The sequence below is a fragment of the Gracilinanus agilis genome, chromosome 5, assembly GCF_016433145.1.
Source record: "Gracilinanus agilis isolate LMUSP501 chromosome 5, AgileGrace, whole genome shotgun sequence".
Taxonomy (NCBI): domain Eukaryota; kingdom Metazoa; phylum Chordata; class Mammalia; order Didelphimorphia; family Didelphidae; genus Gracilinanus; species Gracilinanus agilis.
Genome location: NC_058134.1, coordinates 201,092,871 through 201,111,309, shown reverse-complemented (window position 1 = coordinate 201,111,309; position 18,439 = coordinate 201,092,871). Strand labels below are relative to the sequence as shown.

The following is an 18,439-nucleotide window of genomic DNA, read 5'->3' as shown; positions in this document are numbered from 1 at the left end:
ACTCTTCTGCCTTGAAATCAATACACAGTACTGATTCTCAAATGGAAGGTAAGGTTGCTTTTTTTTTTAAAGCAATCATAGGGCTATATTGGTTTTAATGAAGTGTTTACTGATAAAGTTTATATCTTACATGTATATTTATACAACCACAAGAAGTTCAAAAAAACAAAGCTGAGAAAACTTAATCAGTACATGAAGCAGGATAAACTTTTACAATGTCTTTTACTAAAGGTGATGCCTATATTTCTGCTGTACTAAATGACTGTTAAGTGTAAGGTGGTGTCTTCATTCCAGAAGATAAGTTAAAGAACTCCTTTCCACACTCCATGGCATCAGAAACAGTGAAATATTCCTAAAAGAATAGCAAACCAGGGCTTCAATTGGGGAAAAGGGTAGAAGAAGAATCATCATCTCAAGTGGCAATTGAAAACTGACCCTTGTCTAAAAGTTGAATAGCGAGTATCACAGAGTGGAAGGAAAGGGATATCTGGAGCTAAAAAATACATTACAGGTTCTTACTGAAGAGAAGGGAACTGAATGCTCTGGGAAGGAAGCAAATGTTTATCTTCCACAAAATGATATATTAGAACTATAGAAGCTAATCAGAGCATTAGCCTGCAAAGTCTAGAGGAAGAGTAAAAAGTAGTGGTGGTTAGTGACTTCTTATTCAAGTCTCTTGTCAGTCTGCTGATGACAGAAGCTTATAGTGTAAAAAGAACATAAAGAAGAACTTACTAAAATGGATTAGTGAACTTATTAAAATTATATACCCACTTATGGTGAATTATGTAGACACAAGAGATATTACCAGAGAGAGAGTCTTAAAAAGTATTGTCAAAGATTACAAGTCCTTACGCAAGAATCTGAAGATTATAGGTGTAGATTGGGCATGTTGTGAGGGTTTATTTAGCAATTAATTTAGTAATAGTGTTGGACCTAGCAGGAAGGGCTGGAGGATTCCAAGATGGAATGAAGGAGCAGGAAGTGGGCTTGTGCTCTGAGAGAGACTCCATTAGTGGTTGGACATAACTGTTGCTAACCCTGGGAGATCTCAGAGTTAGGGAAAAACTGCATCCAGATTCCCTGGGATCCTGAGAGGTGAAGGCTTTCAGCAAGTTGACAACGGATCTACAGAGCTGCACCAAGTGGGAAGTTGTTTGGGATTTGGTGGACAGCATTTCAAACTCACTCTCCCTACCTGGGTGCCTTGGATCACCTGGTGGAATTGGCTCTTGGCATCCTGTGACCATCCTTGGATTACTGTGAGACCCCAAAGCCACCCTTAGGCCCTTTAGCTGAGCTGACCAAACCTAGCTGGAACCAGGTTTGAAGAAGCTTTCCCTGTGACTTCAGTACTGCTTCCTTTGGGCCCTGCCTGGCTTAGGTCAACAGGATAGTGTAGTTAAGTCCTTCCCTGGCCCCTGTGGTTTGCCCTTAGGTTTCAAGTGTAGAATCCCCTATCCCATCCTTTATTTAGTTACCCTCAATTAAACTGTATAAACTTTTACCTTTGCCTGCTGGTTCCATAGACCCTAGACTGAGCTGCATGACCGTTGGGCCAATTGCCATTCCTGTGTCAGTTAAAAGCTGGGCACTGAACCCTGGTCTCCCTATCCTGGTTGGTCCTGTCTCTCCTTCAACCCAGTGTGTACCCACAAACCATTTAGTTACATTTTAATAATAATAATTAACATCCCTGGTGCCTCACCATTACAGGCAAGAGATAAAAAAGGAGAAAAATTTATTTGGAAAGTGCACAGATGGTAGTGAAGAGGTTATCTGAGGACTGGATTTATATTTCTATAGCTTAAAATATTGGGATGACAGACCAAGAACGAACTGAAACATATTTAATTAAGGCTGTAAAGAGCCTACTGGCTTTGCAGAATGTCTTGTAAACCTAATCCAATGTGTTTCAAACTATAAATGCCTGTATAGATTCACCAATCTAGATAGTGAGTAGCTATAGCAAAAAGTTGAGACAACTAATATTCATACAAAGCAGAATCCAAGAAACAATCAGTAGGAAAACTAAGGAACTCAAAATGTTTATATATAAAAGCACAAAGTTTAAGTAACATGAAAGAACCAGAAGAAAATTAACACAACTAGGTTAGTAAAGGGAAGTGGGGAGGAAATATCTCTGATATGGGCCCAATATTCAAGACATATATGGGGAACTAATACAATTATATGGAAGATTAAAAGCCACTCCCTAATACATGTGGTCAAATGATACGCAGAAGAAAAGCAAACTATTAGCTACTATATGAAAAAATCATCTAAAATAATGAAAATCAAAGTGTCAATTATGCCCAGCAAGTTGGCAAAGAATGCAAAAAAGTGAAAATAGGCAAAGTTGGTGGGTTTTAGAAAACTCAACATGTTAACACACTGGTGGTAGAGCTTTGAAATGGTCCAATCATTCTGATAATTTGGAATCAGGCTAAGAATGTGACTAAAATGCCCATACTCTCTTAGGCATCACTGAGACTTAATGGTATGAAACTTGTAATTGGAATATGTCTCTGGATGGAAAAATCCTACTTACAAAAATAGGATAGGCAAGAAATAGGGAGGAGAGGGAAGAAGCCAACAGATTGTATATTAAGGCATACTTATGAGGAAATCCAGTAAACAAAGGTTGGAGAAACAAGATGGGAGAGCATCAGGGTAAAGATCAGCAGAAGAGAAACATTTTTTTCATCAAAGTATGCTACAAATCACCTGGAAAGAAAGAAAAATAGCAGATATCTGAGAAACAGATCACAATCCTAGCTCAAAGCCTTGATACAGTAGTGTTAGAAAACTCAGTTATCTTAACATATGCTAAGAAATGGTGCAGCTAATCATTTCTTGACTCACCTAAATAATTTTTAAAAAATCAAAGAACCAGAGGGAATATTTTTACATTGGGTTTGATTTTCATTAATAAAGAATTGGATAGTAGGGTAGAAACAATAAAAACATTGTGAGAAAAAGTAACCATGACTTCCTAAACTTTATGACAGAAAAAGAAAAGAAAGCCAAGACCAGTCTGACATTTCACTGTATTCATGGGAATGATATGGACCAAATCTTTGGAGGAAGTCAGCCCAGGAAGAACAGGAACTCTAAATAATTAGACTCTAAAAGCACAAACAATTCCAAAGAGAAGGAAAAATTAAAGTTTCAAAGATACAGTTGTTAGATGAACAGAGAATATACCAACCAACATAGATTTTTAAATGATATGTAAAGAAAAGAGAAGCAAGGACAAGTAACAGAGAATGATTATATGCATTTGACACAATTCTGTGAAAAGAAACTCTAAGTAATAAAGTTAAAAATAAGCCAAGTCTAGTGAGGAAAACTAAGAAAACCCAAAAAGTTTTGGTTTTGATCCATATTAGAAAAAAGAGAAAAGTTAACAAAAGGAGAGAGACACTGCCTGGGATAGATACATCAATAATACCTGATGAAAAACAAAAAGCAGAGTTGCTTAAGTTTTATTTTGCTTTTCTCTCCCAAGGAAGATAAACTTTGCACTGAAGATAACAAAATGAAAGTGGCTGACAGGGAGTCAATAATCAAAATTAATAAAGATAATAGGAGAATGTCTAGTCTAGACATCCTAGCTAAATGCAAGTCACCTGAGTGAGATGAACTGTCTATCCTCCAGAGCACCAAAATAAATAAATAAATAAAGTTTAGAGATGTGACTGTTAAGCCACTATTAGAAATCTGAAAATGTTCAGAAACAGTAGAGGTGCAGAAGATAGGAAAAGAGTAAATGTCCTGATTTTCCAAAGAGAATCATCTGAAAACTACAGACAAAAGAGTCTGACTATTTCTGATAAAATTCTAGAACAGAGATCAGTAAAGAGTTAATGAACATTTAGAAAAGAAGTATTAATTACAGAGAGTCAGTTTGGCTTCAAAAAAAAAAAAAAAAGAACAGGTCGTGCCGGATGAGCCTCTTGTGAAAGGGCTACCAAGCTACTACATCAAGGAAACACTATGAATGTAATTTGCCTACATTTTATTGATGCTTTTGATAAAACATTTCATACTCTTCTTTTGAAGGTTGGATGATAATAAGGTAGCCTGAGAATTGGTTGAATGGGCAGATCCAAAAAGAATCAATCAAGGTTTCAAAATAATCTTGAAAGATCTGCAGTAGAATGTTCTTAGGATCTATCTATTCTTGACCTGTACTGTTTAGGATTTTAATCTGTGACTTGGATAAGGGCAGAGGTGACACACTTATCAGACTGGCGAATGATAGGAGCTGGGAGGAATAGCTAATACTCTGGACTACAGGGTCAGGATCTTAAAAGACCTCAGCAGGTTAGAGCACTGGGTTTAAAGTCATGAGATGAAATTTACTAAGAGAGGCACAGTGGATAAAGTTCAGCCAATAGTCAAGAAACCTGAATTCAAATTCTGCCTCAGACACTTAGTCCCTGAGGTACCCTAGGCAAGTCACTTTACTAATTGCTTGAATTGTAAAATGGGGTATAATAATAGCATCTATCTCTCAGGGTTGCTATGAGGATCAAATGAGATGATATTTGTAAAGTGCTTACCACAGTGCCTGGCACATACATAATAGATGCTACATAAATGATAGCTATGATGATAATGATGATGATGATAACGATGATGACAATGGCTCAATTCAAAGTGTTACATTTGAGGGGGGGTTTAAATCAATTTTGTAAGTACAGGATTCAGGAAGAATTTTATCTGAAAAAAACTGGGGGGCTTAAGGGGACTTCATAGTCAATATGAGTCAACACTGTGATGAAACTGCCAAAATATGGTAATATAATCCTGGCCTTCATTAAGAGAGCTATATCTTCCAGGAACAAGTAAATAATAGTCCCTCTGCATTCTGTCCTGGTCTAGGCATTGTATGCTGGAGAACAAGGAGACAGGAAAAACCAGAATTGTGAAAGACCTTGAGTTCATGTCATAGGACAATAGGCTAAAGTATGATAGAGTGGAAAGAGCATTGGTTGTAGCATTGCATCCTGCCTCTAAAGTCTAAAGCATATTACTTGTGTAACCTTGTGTAAGTCATTTAACATCCTTGGACCTCAGTTTCCTCAACAAAATGGGATAGTTGGAAGATATGGTCTCTGAGGCCTCTTCCAGCTTTAGATCCAAGACCTATTGGTTCTATGATGCTATGAAATAAAGATATTCAGCCTGAAAAGAGAAGACTCAGGGGCCAGAAGGTATTTCTTCAAATATTTCTCTTCTTATTCTCTTTGGTCTCAAAAAGCAGACACAGTAGTAATGGTGGAAGTTTCAAAAAATACAACTTTGGTTAGATGTCAGGAAAATTTTCCTTACAATTAAGAGCTGTCCAAAATGGAATAAGTCACTTTAGGTAATAGAGAGTTCCCACTCACTGGAGCAGATGGATGACAATTTGTCAAAAATATTATAGTGAGAATTACCAGTATGAGTTGGACAACATGTTTACTATTTCCAACTCTCAAGATCCATAATTCTGAGAGTCACAACGGGCAAAATGATATTGCTAAGACTACACATCAAAGGTAGCTTTCAAATGTGAGTGAATAAACCCAATTAATATAAAACTGTACCTAATAAAATAATTCTATAAAAAGCAGTACGGTAGAGCTACATTAGCAATTCAAAAAATTGTAACCAATGAATCAAATATCCTGTCGTTTTGTCAGCTTAACCATGAAATTTATCAACTCTACAAGATATATGCTAAGATTTTTTTTAGTAAATGTATCACAGAATAAATAGCACAAAAATAAAGATTTAGATATATCAAGGTCAACTATCTCAACAATCTGTCAAGAGTCACAAACACTTAAAATGTTTCAAGGAACTAGAGAAAACCTGGCACCAATTTATGGAGTAGTACTTTTGTATATTTATTAAAGAACCAAAAGAGCTTTCTCATAAATTCTGGAAAATTTATTTACTAGCGTAAATAAATCTAAAACTACACTAAAATTAGGATGAGTCAAAAGTTCCTCATATTTACAACAGATTTTTACAATATATGAAAATGTCTAACAAATAATTATTCTTTTAAAAACTGAATGCTTGGAAAACAAGTTTGCTAAAGGTACTAACAGACTAGAGAAAGCTATCATCAGAAAATGTTGTCCTAATTTATGAAAAAGGATGCTACCCACTTCCAGAGAAAGAACTGCTGATGTAGAAATGCAGATTAAAACATGATTATCACTTATTTATTTGGGTAAATGTTTTGGGGTTTTGTTTTTATGGGATTGTTCACTTATAAGAATGAATAATATGGAGATTAAAAAATAAAATGCTATAAATATTATACTGCAAAAAAAAGGGGGGAAGAAAACATCCTACAATTTCGCTATTTCCCTATAAAAGAGAACATTTATTAGATGCCAAGGTTTAATATTCAAAATACTCAGTAATATCCCCCTTCAAAACTCCTAAAAACTTAAACAGTTACTTGTTTCTGTTTCCCAGCAAAGTTTTATTAGATGAGTTTAGACTCAAGACAACCAATATATGTATGTTTTCCTTAAACAAAAGGGGTTTGATTAAATAATAAAGACAACCAGGCTCAAAATAATGGCTGTAATCCTCTCATATATATGGCTGATAGGCACGTATATGGGTTTGGCAGGAGTAACTCAAAAAAAGAAAGGGAATAGATGAATGAAACTTGAAGCAAAAGGCTTATAAAGAAAGAAAATTATGAAAGAAATGTTTGAGACAATTATAGTTCTTTCAAGATGGAACATACAAATATATTCCTTTTTTTAATGTTATCAACTGAAAGTGGTATGCAAATTAGAAAAGTACAACAAATCAAGAGAGCAGATTATACCTTTTAAATCTTAAACCAAGGTAGAAAAATGCCGTAAACCTCTGAAAAGTCCTTAAGTAGCCATTCCCATTGTAACAGCTAACTATTTCAAACAAAGAAAAATCAATGAAACATCAGCGAAACCTAATCAAAATCAAAGCAGAAGCTATTGACTCAGGCAGCTGCTGTCTGTCACATAAAATAGAAAACAAAAATTTCCTGATATACCTCCAACCATGTTCCATTAACTTCTTTTGATTATTTTTATTATCAGGAAGCTTCAGAACAGTGTAACAAAAATCAAACATATTTTGGCTGAAGTTGGGGGAGGACAGATAAAAAAAAAAAAGCCTGAAAATTCAGCCCTTATAAAAATGCAATCAAATTCAACATAATCAGTTAATAAACAAACATTTATTAAGCACCTACCACATGTCAACCACTGATTTGGGGAACTAGAGACAAAGAAAAAATGAGATGTAATATTACAAATACTGTAAAAAAGGGAAAAACCAAATATTTTTTAACCAGATAAGCAAAGATACATAGTTCAGAAACCACTATTAGTGCTAATCAGTATGGAATTAGGTGACTCCCTTTCCCCCCAAAAAAAGATTTCCTTATAAACTCTTCTTCATTCTCATTCACCTCAAACCCACCCCATCAATGTAACAGTCTAGATCTGTTAACCTAGCCTTCGAGAAGTTTATATATTCTACTGGAGAGGGAAAAGAATAATATATATGCAATGCAGAAAAATCACTGTAAAAAACAATACCAAATGGAATGCCATTCACTATAAATTTATGGTACATAACACCTACTGCATATTTTACTTTCCAAAGCAACTGTCTTCTTCTTTAAACTCTTACCTTCTGTCTTAGTACCAATTCTAAGAAAGAAGAGCAGCAAGAACTATGGAATTGGGGTTAAGTGGATTGCCCAGGGTTACACTGCTAGAAAGAGTATTTGGGGGCAGATTTGAACCCATGTTCTCCCAACTCCAGCCCTAGGCTCTCTGTCTCTGAAACTTTTGTCTTTTTCTCCTGGTTCCATACTATGGACCCAACTATAAGTCTAATCCTCCTTTTACATGATAATCCTTCAAGTACTTGAAGGCAGCTTTCCTGTCACTCCCTACTCTCTGGTCCCTTCCAACTCTACTTCTCCTGACTAAATATCTCTAGCTCCTTCAACAGATCTTTTTAATGTTCTATGGCCTTCTCACTATACTGATGATCCTCTTTGGACATGCTCCAACTTGTCTTGGTTAAAAAACATGGTTAATAGAATTCTATGAAGTACTCCAGATGTAATCTAACTAAAGGGGAGTAATAGAAGATAACTATTATTTCCATTATTCTAGGTACTCTAGAACCCTCTAAGATTTAATATTGCCTTGAAAAAAACATTAGCTTCTTTGGTTCTCAAGATCTGTTTTGTTCTACTGATATCTGATTGATATCAAGCATGCAATCTACTAAGACTTCCATATATATTAATATGAACATATTTCTAGCAACATTATCCCCATTCTTTGCGAAATTGATGTTTTTGAACTTGAGATAAATATAAAATCTTATTATCCTGAAAATATTGCTTCCTCAAAGATAGTTTCAAGATAATCACTCTATCCACCTTGAGAAAATCAGGAGTGAATTCATTAAATTATTAAATATCTACTTTTAAAACTACTATAAAATTGGTATAAAGTGAAAAAAAAATGGAAACAAACTTCAATCTTATCTGTCTTGGCATCTCCCCAGTAGATTTTGTCTTCATCATAATCCAGAGCTAAACCATTTGGCCACCCCAGAGATGTATTCACCAAAACTACTCGGTCAGACCCATCCAAAGCTGCTCGCTCAATTTTGGGGATTTCTCCCCAATCGGTCCAATACATATACCTATAGAAATACACAGAACACAAATTGAAAATTAATTACTCCTTCACAGATCCCAGTCTTTACATCTTCTTCCAAAAGACTACTGGTATAATCAGAAAATATCAAGCAAGAAAATATACTAAGGGATTATAAAATAGACTAGAATTTTTAATAAAGGAACATACATCTCATTGCAATTAGCAGAAGAACTGGCAGAAAGAATTAAATCAAATAGCATTTACTAGTGGCTAATTTCTGAAGTTCCTTCCCATTCTAAAATTCTACTATTATCATGACATTGTCCAAATATTTTTGTACATCACTGTTTAATGCTCTGTTTTCCTAGTACTCAGTGCTTTCTCTAGTCATTACCAAATCAACATCCCAGACAAAGAATTCTGATAACGAATTGAATTCACAAAATAAAGTGTTTCCTATAGTTGTACTTTCCTCTTGCAACTACCTGGAGTTTTCATTTCTTAGATGTTTATATTCAAACAAGCATTAAAATGTTTTATTTTATTTCCTGGGAGTGAATGTAAGAACAGTGCATTATCTCATATTGTACTATAAGATTGTAAACTTGGAAATTTAGGATCTATGTGTGCAGTATAGTTTAACATACAGTTGGTACTCAACAAACATGTTGATTAGATAAATAATTATCAGTGGATAGGTATAGCAATGACAGAAATTTTTATGAGCTGTACATTTTTTAAAAATTGTTTCTCAGATTAAAATAATAAGCAAATGATATAAGTTTAACCTATTTATTTGAAACTATTTTATCCTCCAAAATACCATCAAATAAATTGGCAATATCAACCAAGGAAAAAATAATTCATTCACTAAATAATAAAAATAAGCTATAGCAATACTATCATAAATATGGCTTTGGGTCTGTTGAGAAAGAAATTAAATCTTGGGGGTAGAAAATAATTTCATTCCACATTTTCACGGTCATAGTACAACCTCAGGAAAATCTCAAACTAATAAACCAGAAGCCAGGAAATATGGACTTAATTTAGGAATGAAAGGTATGCAATATATTTTGGGAAATGAAAGTATTTAATCTAAGAATTCTACTCTAAACAACATGAAGAATGGATAACCAATAAAAATTCATTAAAACACCACTGCACATTTGCTACCAATCTATTCCATTTTGTCCTAATCAAATTTGAGGACAAATGAAAGTAAGTAAGAAGATATAAAAATTGACCAAGTATCAGCTTCTTACCCAACCATGGGGTCCAGTACTATAGCTCGGGGTTCTTCCAAGTCCTCTGAAATCAAAATCTTTCTCATGGTTCCATTGAGCCTTGTCACCTCTATGCGGTCAGTGCCTGTGTCTGTCCAATAAAGATTCCGTGCAACCCAATCTACTGCAATGCCATCAGGGTGTGCAATCTGAGCTGTCACCACAAATTGACTGCCAGATCCATCTATGAAAGAGCGGCGGATAGCCCTCACTTCATCATCAGTCCAGTAGATGTATCCTTCCAAAGGATCATAGTCTATAGCAATTGCATGGCGAATGTCTTCTAACTGGAGAACAATATCTGTAAAGTCTGGTGTATCCAAAGAAATTCGCCTTAAGTCTGTCCTTCGGGCTAAAAGTAGTAATTCAGTTGCGCCTAAAAAAGAAAAGAAAAAAATCAAGCAACTTGAATCCTGGACCTAGAGTCCTGAAAAGAAAATTTTAAAACACATCAGACATCATAACTTTTTTGGGAAAAAAAGCTGAGGTTGAAGGGTGCTTACAATAGTTTGAGAAGGGGATATGAAGAGCAGCAACCTAATTCAATGGGAGCTGCCACTCAGAAGACAAAAAAAGCATACCTTGAAAACATTAAATCAATAGGTTTTATAATGTAGCAGCTTTCACTAAAAAGAACAATTGGGACCATAGAAGAAAAAATACTGTAAATTTGGAAAGTAGAAGCTACATCTTCTGACCATTTCAATTTATCCAGTTGAAACTACAAAAGGATCTCCCATTTTCGTGAAGTGGGATAAATTAGATGCATCCTATAATTCAGAAGCTATTAATTTATCTTTAACTTCTAATTTTTGTCACATTTTACTTTCCTTCTTTATTCTCCCTTTACCCATAACAACTCCCTTTTATTTTTCTCCCCATTCCTGTTACCTATTTATGGATACTAACAAGGTAGGAAACTAAACATAATGGAATAGAGGGAAAAGTCAGAAATAACTAATCCACTGACAGTGCATAGAAGTATACCACTAGCAAGTACTTCAACCTCATTAAAGGAAAAATGCAAGTCTTTAGGAGGAAGTACAGACCTCTCTCAAATTAGTCAATTCAGGTTGGATAACCTGGAATATCAATGAGTAAATTTATTAATGTGTGAGAAAGTAAGGTTGCTAGACCACAATTTTTAGCTAGAGCTATTTTAACATTACTCTTAATAAAAAGACCTTATAGGCCTTAGGAAAGAATGGTATCTTTTATTCTTCATTCATGCAGTAATATTAAGACAAAATTATATTTGTCATACACTAAAAACAGTATTATTAACTTCTAAACGTCCATTTTAAATCTCTGCTCATTTCTTTCACCCTAGAAAAAACTAGTGACCCCATCTTATAACAACTTTAGTTTCCTAAACTGCAGAAAGATTTAAAGTAAGGAAAACTAGGGCTACTTACAAGTTTGAGTTTCCCAAGTTTTCTACCAAACAACAATTTAACATTTATAGAATCCTGAAAACAATTATGTTTTCATAAATTAATATTTACATAAGTTGCATTTACATTTTAATTTAACAGTAGATTACTATACTAGTTGATTCTCACATGTTTCAACCAGTTTATACAAGTTTCAGTGTCTGATAAACTGCAAAAGAATTATATGAAGAAAGTATTTGAGAACTTCTTCCATCTTGTGTATGACATTTAGCTTTAATTTCTGCTTTGCTTTGTGTGGAATAAAAAAAAATTCTGAAAACCAATACACTGTTTTGGAAGCAAGACCCTTGCTTGAAGTATTCTATTCATTTTTCTACCTTTTGGGAAAGGAAACAAACAGCTATAATTAAAAAATAGTAGTAAAAGAAAGAATGAGATTGATTCCACAAAGATAAATATCATTATTTTATAATTATTTCTCCTTCAAAGATTATAGTTATGGAGGGAATCCTCCAGTGAACAACTGACCCTTCCATCTCAGTCCAAATAGCAGGAAATGGGCTCAAAGAGAGGCAATACTTGTTCATGGCAGGAGCTATCAAGCCTGAGAGTAAGAAGGGAAAAATGTTGCCAGCTTAACAACTAAAGATTCTAAAATTCCAAATAGAAGGAAAAAAGCTAGAAATGGACAAGTATGTGTATCTTCCTTCTACAAGCCAAGCTTTCTTCTAGAAGACTTTACCGGCTTTCAGTGACAAGAAGAAAGGGTAATCTGATCAAAAGAAGAAGTGACAAAAGTATCCTAGAATATTGTTCTAAGGCCTTTACTCTATGGATGAATGCTTGTTGACTATAATCATTTCTCCTTTTACTCTATGCAAACTTCCTGAATGAGTAGTCTATACTCATTCCCAAACATTTATCCCTAAAAAACTTCATAATTTGACTTTCTTCCCTATATCTATATTGAAATTGCTTCTACCTAAAGTCACATATGATCTTCTAGTCAAATACAAATGGCTGTTAGAATAATAACATCCTTTTTATGTGTACAATACAAATTTCTTTAATTGAATTTTTTAATTCAGAATTTTTTAAGTCTATATTCACCTTTATTTTCTTTTTTCTCAAAAACGTTTCCCACCAATTACTTGGAGAAGCAATTTTTTTACTTCTGAAATTAAGAAAATTTTTCTTTTCCAGATTACATATTGGTACAATTTTCAGTAATTATTTCCTGACATTTTGCAATCCATGTTCTCTCCCTTCCTCTTCCCAGCCCTCCCCCATACCCAAAAGTCGGCAGTAGAGTATCTGATGCCTTACATTTAGTCTTGCAATACTCATGTTCACACAAAGGAGGAATCTAGAATCCCATGAACAAATAAATTAGCTCCCTAATGAGGTATGTTTATGAAGAAAAAAAAGGAGAAAGTCTAGAAATGAATCCTCCCATAGGCTCACAGTTACTAGATATTACTAAAGTCCACCCTGAATACCTCATATTTTGTCTTGCTACTGGACTTCTTATAACTCAAAGAAAAACTGAGGCTGACAACTTGGTGCAACTCTGCCTCACTTCAATTCATGTGCAAATTAAGACATCATTTCCTGATGTTCTTGGACCTCTTCAAAAACAAAAGAAGACCAACAATTTAAGTATTCTATTTGATCTTCTATTAATATAGGCAATTTTATTTTTGGAAATAACCATTTCATTTAGACTGTCAGTTTTATTGGAATGAAGTTAGGCAAAATAGCTCTTACTTGCTTTAATTTATTTTATATTGGTTGTGCATTCACACTTCATTTTTTTTTCACACTTCATTTTTGATATTGTTAATTTGGTAATGTAATTTTCTTTTTTAAAAATTAAATCAGGCAATGGTTAATCTATTGTACTGCTTTTTTCTCCATAAAACCAGCTACTAGTTTTATTTATTTAATTCAAGAAGCTTTTTACTTTCAATTTTATTAATTTCTTCTTGGATTTTTAGGATTCCTACTTTAGTGTTTAGTTGGATATTTTTTATTTCTCTTTTTTGGGGGATTTTTTTTCAGTTGCATGCCCAATTCATTGTTTTCTCTTTTTCTATTTTACTGACATAAAAGTTTAGAGATTTAAAGTTTTCCCCATAAGCATTCACAATGGAGGAGAAGATGGAGGGTGGTGGTAGGGAGGAAAGCATGTGAACCTTATTCTCATCAGAACTGGCTCAATGAGTTTAAGAACACATACAATCAACTGGGTACAGAAAGCTATCTAGGAAAGTAGGAGGGGAAAGGTATAAGCAAAGGGGCTTGGGGTTGATAGCAAAGAGGGTAATTGGAGGTATTGGAGGTCAGAAACTAAACAGGAGTAAAAAAGAAAAATAAATAATTTTCCCTAAGTATCACTTTAGCTCCTCCCTGCAATTTTGATGTGTTGTCTCACTGTTATCATTTACTTTAATGAAAGTATTGTTTCTATGATTTGTTTTTCGACTCATTCTTTAGAATTAGATTATTTCATTTCCCATTAATTTTTAATAATTTCTGAGGCCCTTTAATGAATATAATTTTTATTGCATTATGGTCTGAAAAGGGTGCTTTTAATATTTCTGCATCTTTTTGAGAGTTTTTTAGGACCATTATAATATAGGGTCAGTTTTTGAGAAGGTGCTATGTATAGCTGAAAAAACTCCTTTCTCTTCCCATTCAATATTCTGAGGGCTATCACATCTTATTTTTCTAAAACTCCATTTTTCTCTTTAACTTCTAATGCTTACTTTATGATTAGATTTTTATCTACTTTTCAGATGGGTAAATTGAGCTCCTCCATTACTATAGTTTTACTATTTCCTCCTATAACACACTTAACTTTTCCTTCAAGAATTTGAATGCTATGCCATTTGGTACATGCATGTTCATTATAGAAATTAATTCATTGTCTATAGTACCTTTTGGTAAAATACTTTCCATGAACATCTTTTTTTTGTTTTTTGTTTTTTGTTTTTGAAGAGTAAGGATAAAAAACTTTTATTTGTAGTTAGGGAAAAGACAATTTCAATGTCAATTTGTCACCTAGTAATAAAATTGTGAACTACTTACAGGAATCACTCGCCTAAATACACTGCACCTATTGCCTTCAATAACATAAATCCAAATCATCTCCCTTTAGTTTTCTATGGTTCCAAGTCAACAAACAGGAAAACAATTTCTGGTGAAGTCAAATTCCATCACTTTGCTTATATGGAAGGCCAATTTAGCAACAGCAACATGGGGACAAACCAAAGCTAGAATGCAAAGTAAACTTGACAGTCCCTAGGAGAATGAGAAGGAAGACTTGCTCCAGAGGACAGAAGGAAAAAAGGCAGTGTGGACAAAACCAACAGGCCTCACATTAAAGTTCACTTGATTGCATTAAGTTACAAATAAAATTCAAGGAAGGTACAAGAGAAATTAGTCCTCTCATAAGATGTATTTCCTCCAAACATGTCCAAAGAACAAACTTGATATTTCAGGTCTAGTGAAGACCATAACCTATAAGGGGAACTGTGGAAATATAAGCCATTTTTTAATACAGACCCTAGTCAAGTAAACATCAAGCTAAGATTTGGGTCTTCTGCTCCAAGAGCTATGAAGGCCTAATTCTATTGCAGTATACTAATTAGGAAGCCCTATTTTATTACATAAAATGTGTCATATAAATAAGGCTTTAAAAGTTTCTAGTTACCACATATCCCTCCCCCTTAGCTGAATATGGAAATGCTTCACTACTCAGAGCACATGCACTATTAATATAATTTAAAAAATGGAAAAATAACCTTTATTGAGAATATAAAACAATACATGAGTTTATGGGATTTACTATTGACTTTACCTAAAAACTTTCACGACAAAAGCCGTAACTCTACTAAAGCTTTCCAAGTACGTGTTCCAACAGGAAATAGCTATGTACGGTTTGGCAGTGGCAGTGACATAATGCACTATTTCAGAGTACAATTTACTTACAATTCTATAATGAAAATCTTGCCCATATTAATCTTTGACCCAGTTTCAATGGATATAGAAATATGCAATTTGAATTACACCTCACATTCAATGTAAGTGTCAAATAATCATAATAGATGGGTGTTTTGTTTTTCTTTTTACAAATAGGCTCAAAGCACAACTTGTCAACTCATAAAGTTATTAACTATGCCTTATTTAATGGTGTTTTAATAAAAAGGTGCTCTTCTTGAAAATAAAAGCCAAGGGATCTATGGCCCAATAGAAACAATTTCAGCTATTTCACAACATGCTGAATTAATAACACTTTTCATTACAAAGATCCCAAGAATGCACATGGGGGACAAACACTGTTCAATTGCATGGTAGGATCTATGGTTTAAAACATGGACATGAATCCTTAGCATAGACCTTGTTGAGGGAATTAGGAGACTAAGGCAAAGTTTGATGCTCGCTATTTATAAAGGACCACTGTTTCTCCCCACTGTTCATGACTCCCTAGAAAATAAACTGTGCCTCAATTATTGCTTATTTAAAATTACATTTTTTACAGAGCTATTTAGTACCTGACACAGAAAAACAATCACAAGTAATTTATTGTTGAGAATCATTTAACATGAAATTATACAAATAAAATTTGTATAAACACAAATCCACATTTGTCATAACACAGATGGCAAAGGACAAAGTAAAACCAAGAAAACTAAATCGGCCACTATATACAATTGGACACAGTTGTGTCATGTACACTACAAGTCTTTTACGAAATAGTCATCTCAGATCAATAGAAGACCACTCTCCATTCAATGTCGTCATCCTGCAAGATAAGGTTGCTGTAGCATCTGCACCTGTTTTCTCCATGTCCTTCTTTAATATGGTTGGTAATTGTTTTGGTGATTACCACCCCCTCTGGATGCTTTGCCATATGTGCTTTGTTGACCACTGTAGTCTGCATATCCCTGTCCATATCCATAGTTCCCATAGTTATACCCAGTATAATCATATCCGTCATAGCCACTATAGTTTTGATCACCACCATAGGCACTATTGTAATTTCCATATCCTTGTTCATAATAGTTATTAAATCCTTGGTTCCAGTTTTGGCCCTGACCTTGGCCACGACCCCTAGTCCCACCCCGTCCACCAGCTGCAGCGCCCCTCCCTCCTTTCTGTTGTTGCTGTTGCTGCCTGTATACCTCTTTGGGCTGGGCAACTTTGATTTCACACTTCCCAGAACCAATCTGATGATATCTGTTTTCTAATAATTTCTTTACTGGTTCTTCATCTGTATATGTGATAAAACAAAATCCTCTTCTTTCATTTGTTTTTGTGTCCATAGGAAGTTCAATATTCTCAATCTCTCCAAATGCTTCAAAATATTCTTTGATTTGTTCTTCGGACGTATCTGGGCTCAGTCCGCTGACAAATACTTTTTTGGGGGGCTCCTTTCCCTTTAAAGCTTTAGCCCTTTTGGGGTCTATCAACTTGCCATCTAACTTGTGTTCTTTAAGTTCCAGAACCTTATCGACACTGGCAGCATCTTTGAAAAGCACAAATCCGAATCCCCTCGATCTTCCCGTGACGGGATCTATTTTAATTGTGCAGTCTACAACCTCTCCAAAACGAGACAGGTATTCAGTGAGATCTTTCTTGCTCATATCCCAGCTTAGCCCTCCAATAAACATTTTACCGTCGTCTTGCTGATTCTTGCTGGCGTTGATTTTGGATCCTTCGGCGAACTCCTCCATGTTGCTGTACTCATTCACGTCCTCCATGGCGGCGGGGCTGTCGGCTGGGGGCAGGTGGCGCGGAGAGGGAGTCGCAGCGGTGGTGCGTTGTATGGAGCCGGATTAGGCGGCGGAAGAGCATGAACATCTTTTTAAATTCAACCTATTTTTGTTTTACTTTAACCAAGATTCTGCCCCTGCCTTTTTTACTTCAGCTGAAGCAAAACAGATTCTTCTCCAGCCCCTTACTTTAACTCTGTGTGGATCTTTCTGTTCCAAGGGTATTTCTTGTAAACAACATATTGTTGGGTTCTGGTTTGTAATCCACTCTGTAACTTCCTTCCATTTTAAGTGTCAATCTGTGTATTTCCCTCCATACTGTTCTCTTTTATACTTCTTTCACTCTATTTTCTCCTTGAAAGTCTGTTTTGCTTTCTCCTCAATCTACTTTCCAGGAATTTTATTTTTTCATTGAGATAGTTCACATTTTCTTCTATTTTTTTTTCATTCTTCTGATTCTGATTATTTCTTGATGTCTCAGGGAGTTATTCACTTTCACTTGACCAATTCTAATTTTTAAACAGTTATTCTCTTTAGTGAAGTTTTGTAACTCTTTTACCATTTGGCCAATTTAGAATTTTAAGTATTCAGTACTGTTAATATAATTATTTAAGTATTCAGAAATTTTTGTGCCTTTCTTTAAACCAGAGATTCTTTAAATCTCTTTTCATAATTTTATTTTCCCAGTGTTTCCTTTGCTGATCTTATTTGATTTTTAAAAATATTTTTTCTTCCTTTTAAATAATCTGCATTTTTTTGTGAGGCTTTGCTTATAAATGTTTTCAAGTCATTGTCTTGTTACCACAGCAACTTTTAATGGGCAGTAACTTTTTTGTTGCTGTTTGTTCATTTTTCCAATTTCTTTCTTGATTGTGAACTTTGACCATGTAATAGGGCATAGAAACATTGCAAACAAATGCAAAAGAGCAGAAATAATAAATGTAACCTTCTCAGACTATAATGCAACAAAAATAATAATTAGTAAGGGCACCTGGATAGGCAAATCAAAAACTAATTGGAAATTAAATAATATGATTCTCCAAAACCAGCTAGTCAAAGAAGAAATCATAGAAACAATCAATAATTTCATTGAGAGAATGACAATAATGAGACATCCTACCAAACTATGTGGGATGCAGCCAAGGCAGTACTCAGGGGGAAATTTATATCCTTGAGTGCATATATTAACAAATTAGGGAGGGCAGAGATTAATGAATTGGGCATGCAACTTAAAAAATTAGAAAGCAAGCAAATTAAAAATCCCCAGATGAAAACTAAATTAGAAATACTAAAAA

At 34.4% G+C, this 18,439-nt stretch overlaps 2 protein-coding genes across 3 annotated transcripts in view; both read right to left on the bottom strand.

Moving 5' to 3' along the window:
• The window catches only part of LRP6 (LDL receptor related protein 6), a 137,199-nt gene that overhangs the window by 54,693 nt on the left and 64,067 nt on the right, over positions 1–18,439 (bottom strand). The window contains exons 6-7 of the mRNA XM_044679784.1: positions 9,953–10,349; positions 8,562–8,733 (exon numbers count right to left, since the gene is read on the bottom strand). Coding sequence (XP_044535719.1) covers positions 8,562–8,733; positions 9,953–10,349 — 569 coding nt within the window. The remainder of the gene's footprint in view (positions 1–8,561; positions 8,734–9,952; positions 10,350–18,439) is intronic.
• On the bottom strand, positions 16,073–17,511 carry LOC123250624 (heterogeneous nuclear ribonucleoprotein D-like). Of its 2 annotated transcripts, XM_044679786.1 has the most exons (2): positions 16,469–17,511; positions 16,073–16,306 (listed from the first exon to the last, which is right to left on the bottom strand). In XM_044679786.1, the coding sequence occupies exons 1-2, from the start codon at positions 17,130–17,132 to the stop codon at positions 16,227–16,229; spliced, it is 744 nt and encodes a 247-aa protein (XP_044535721.1). In that variant the 5' UTR covers positions 17,133–17,511; the 3' UTR covers positions 16,073–16,226. The 2 variants fall into 2 exon arrangements, with proteins under 2 accessions (XP_044535721.1, XP_044535720.1); XM_044679785.1 differs by having other exon boundaries at positions 16,073–17,511.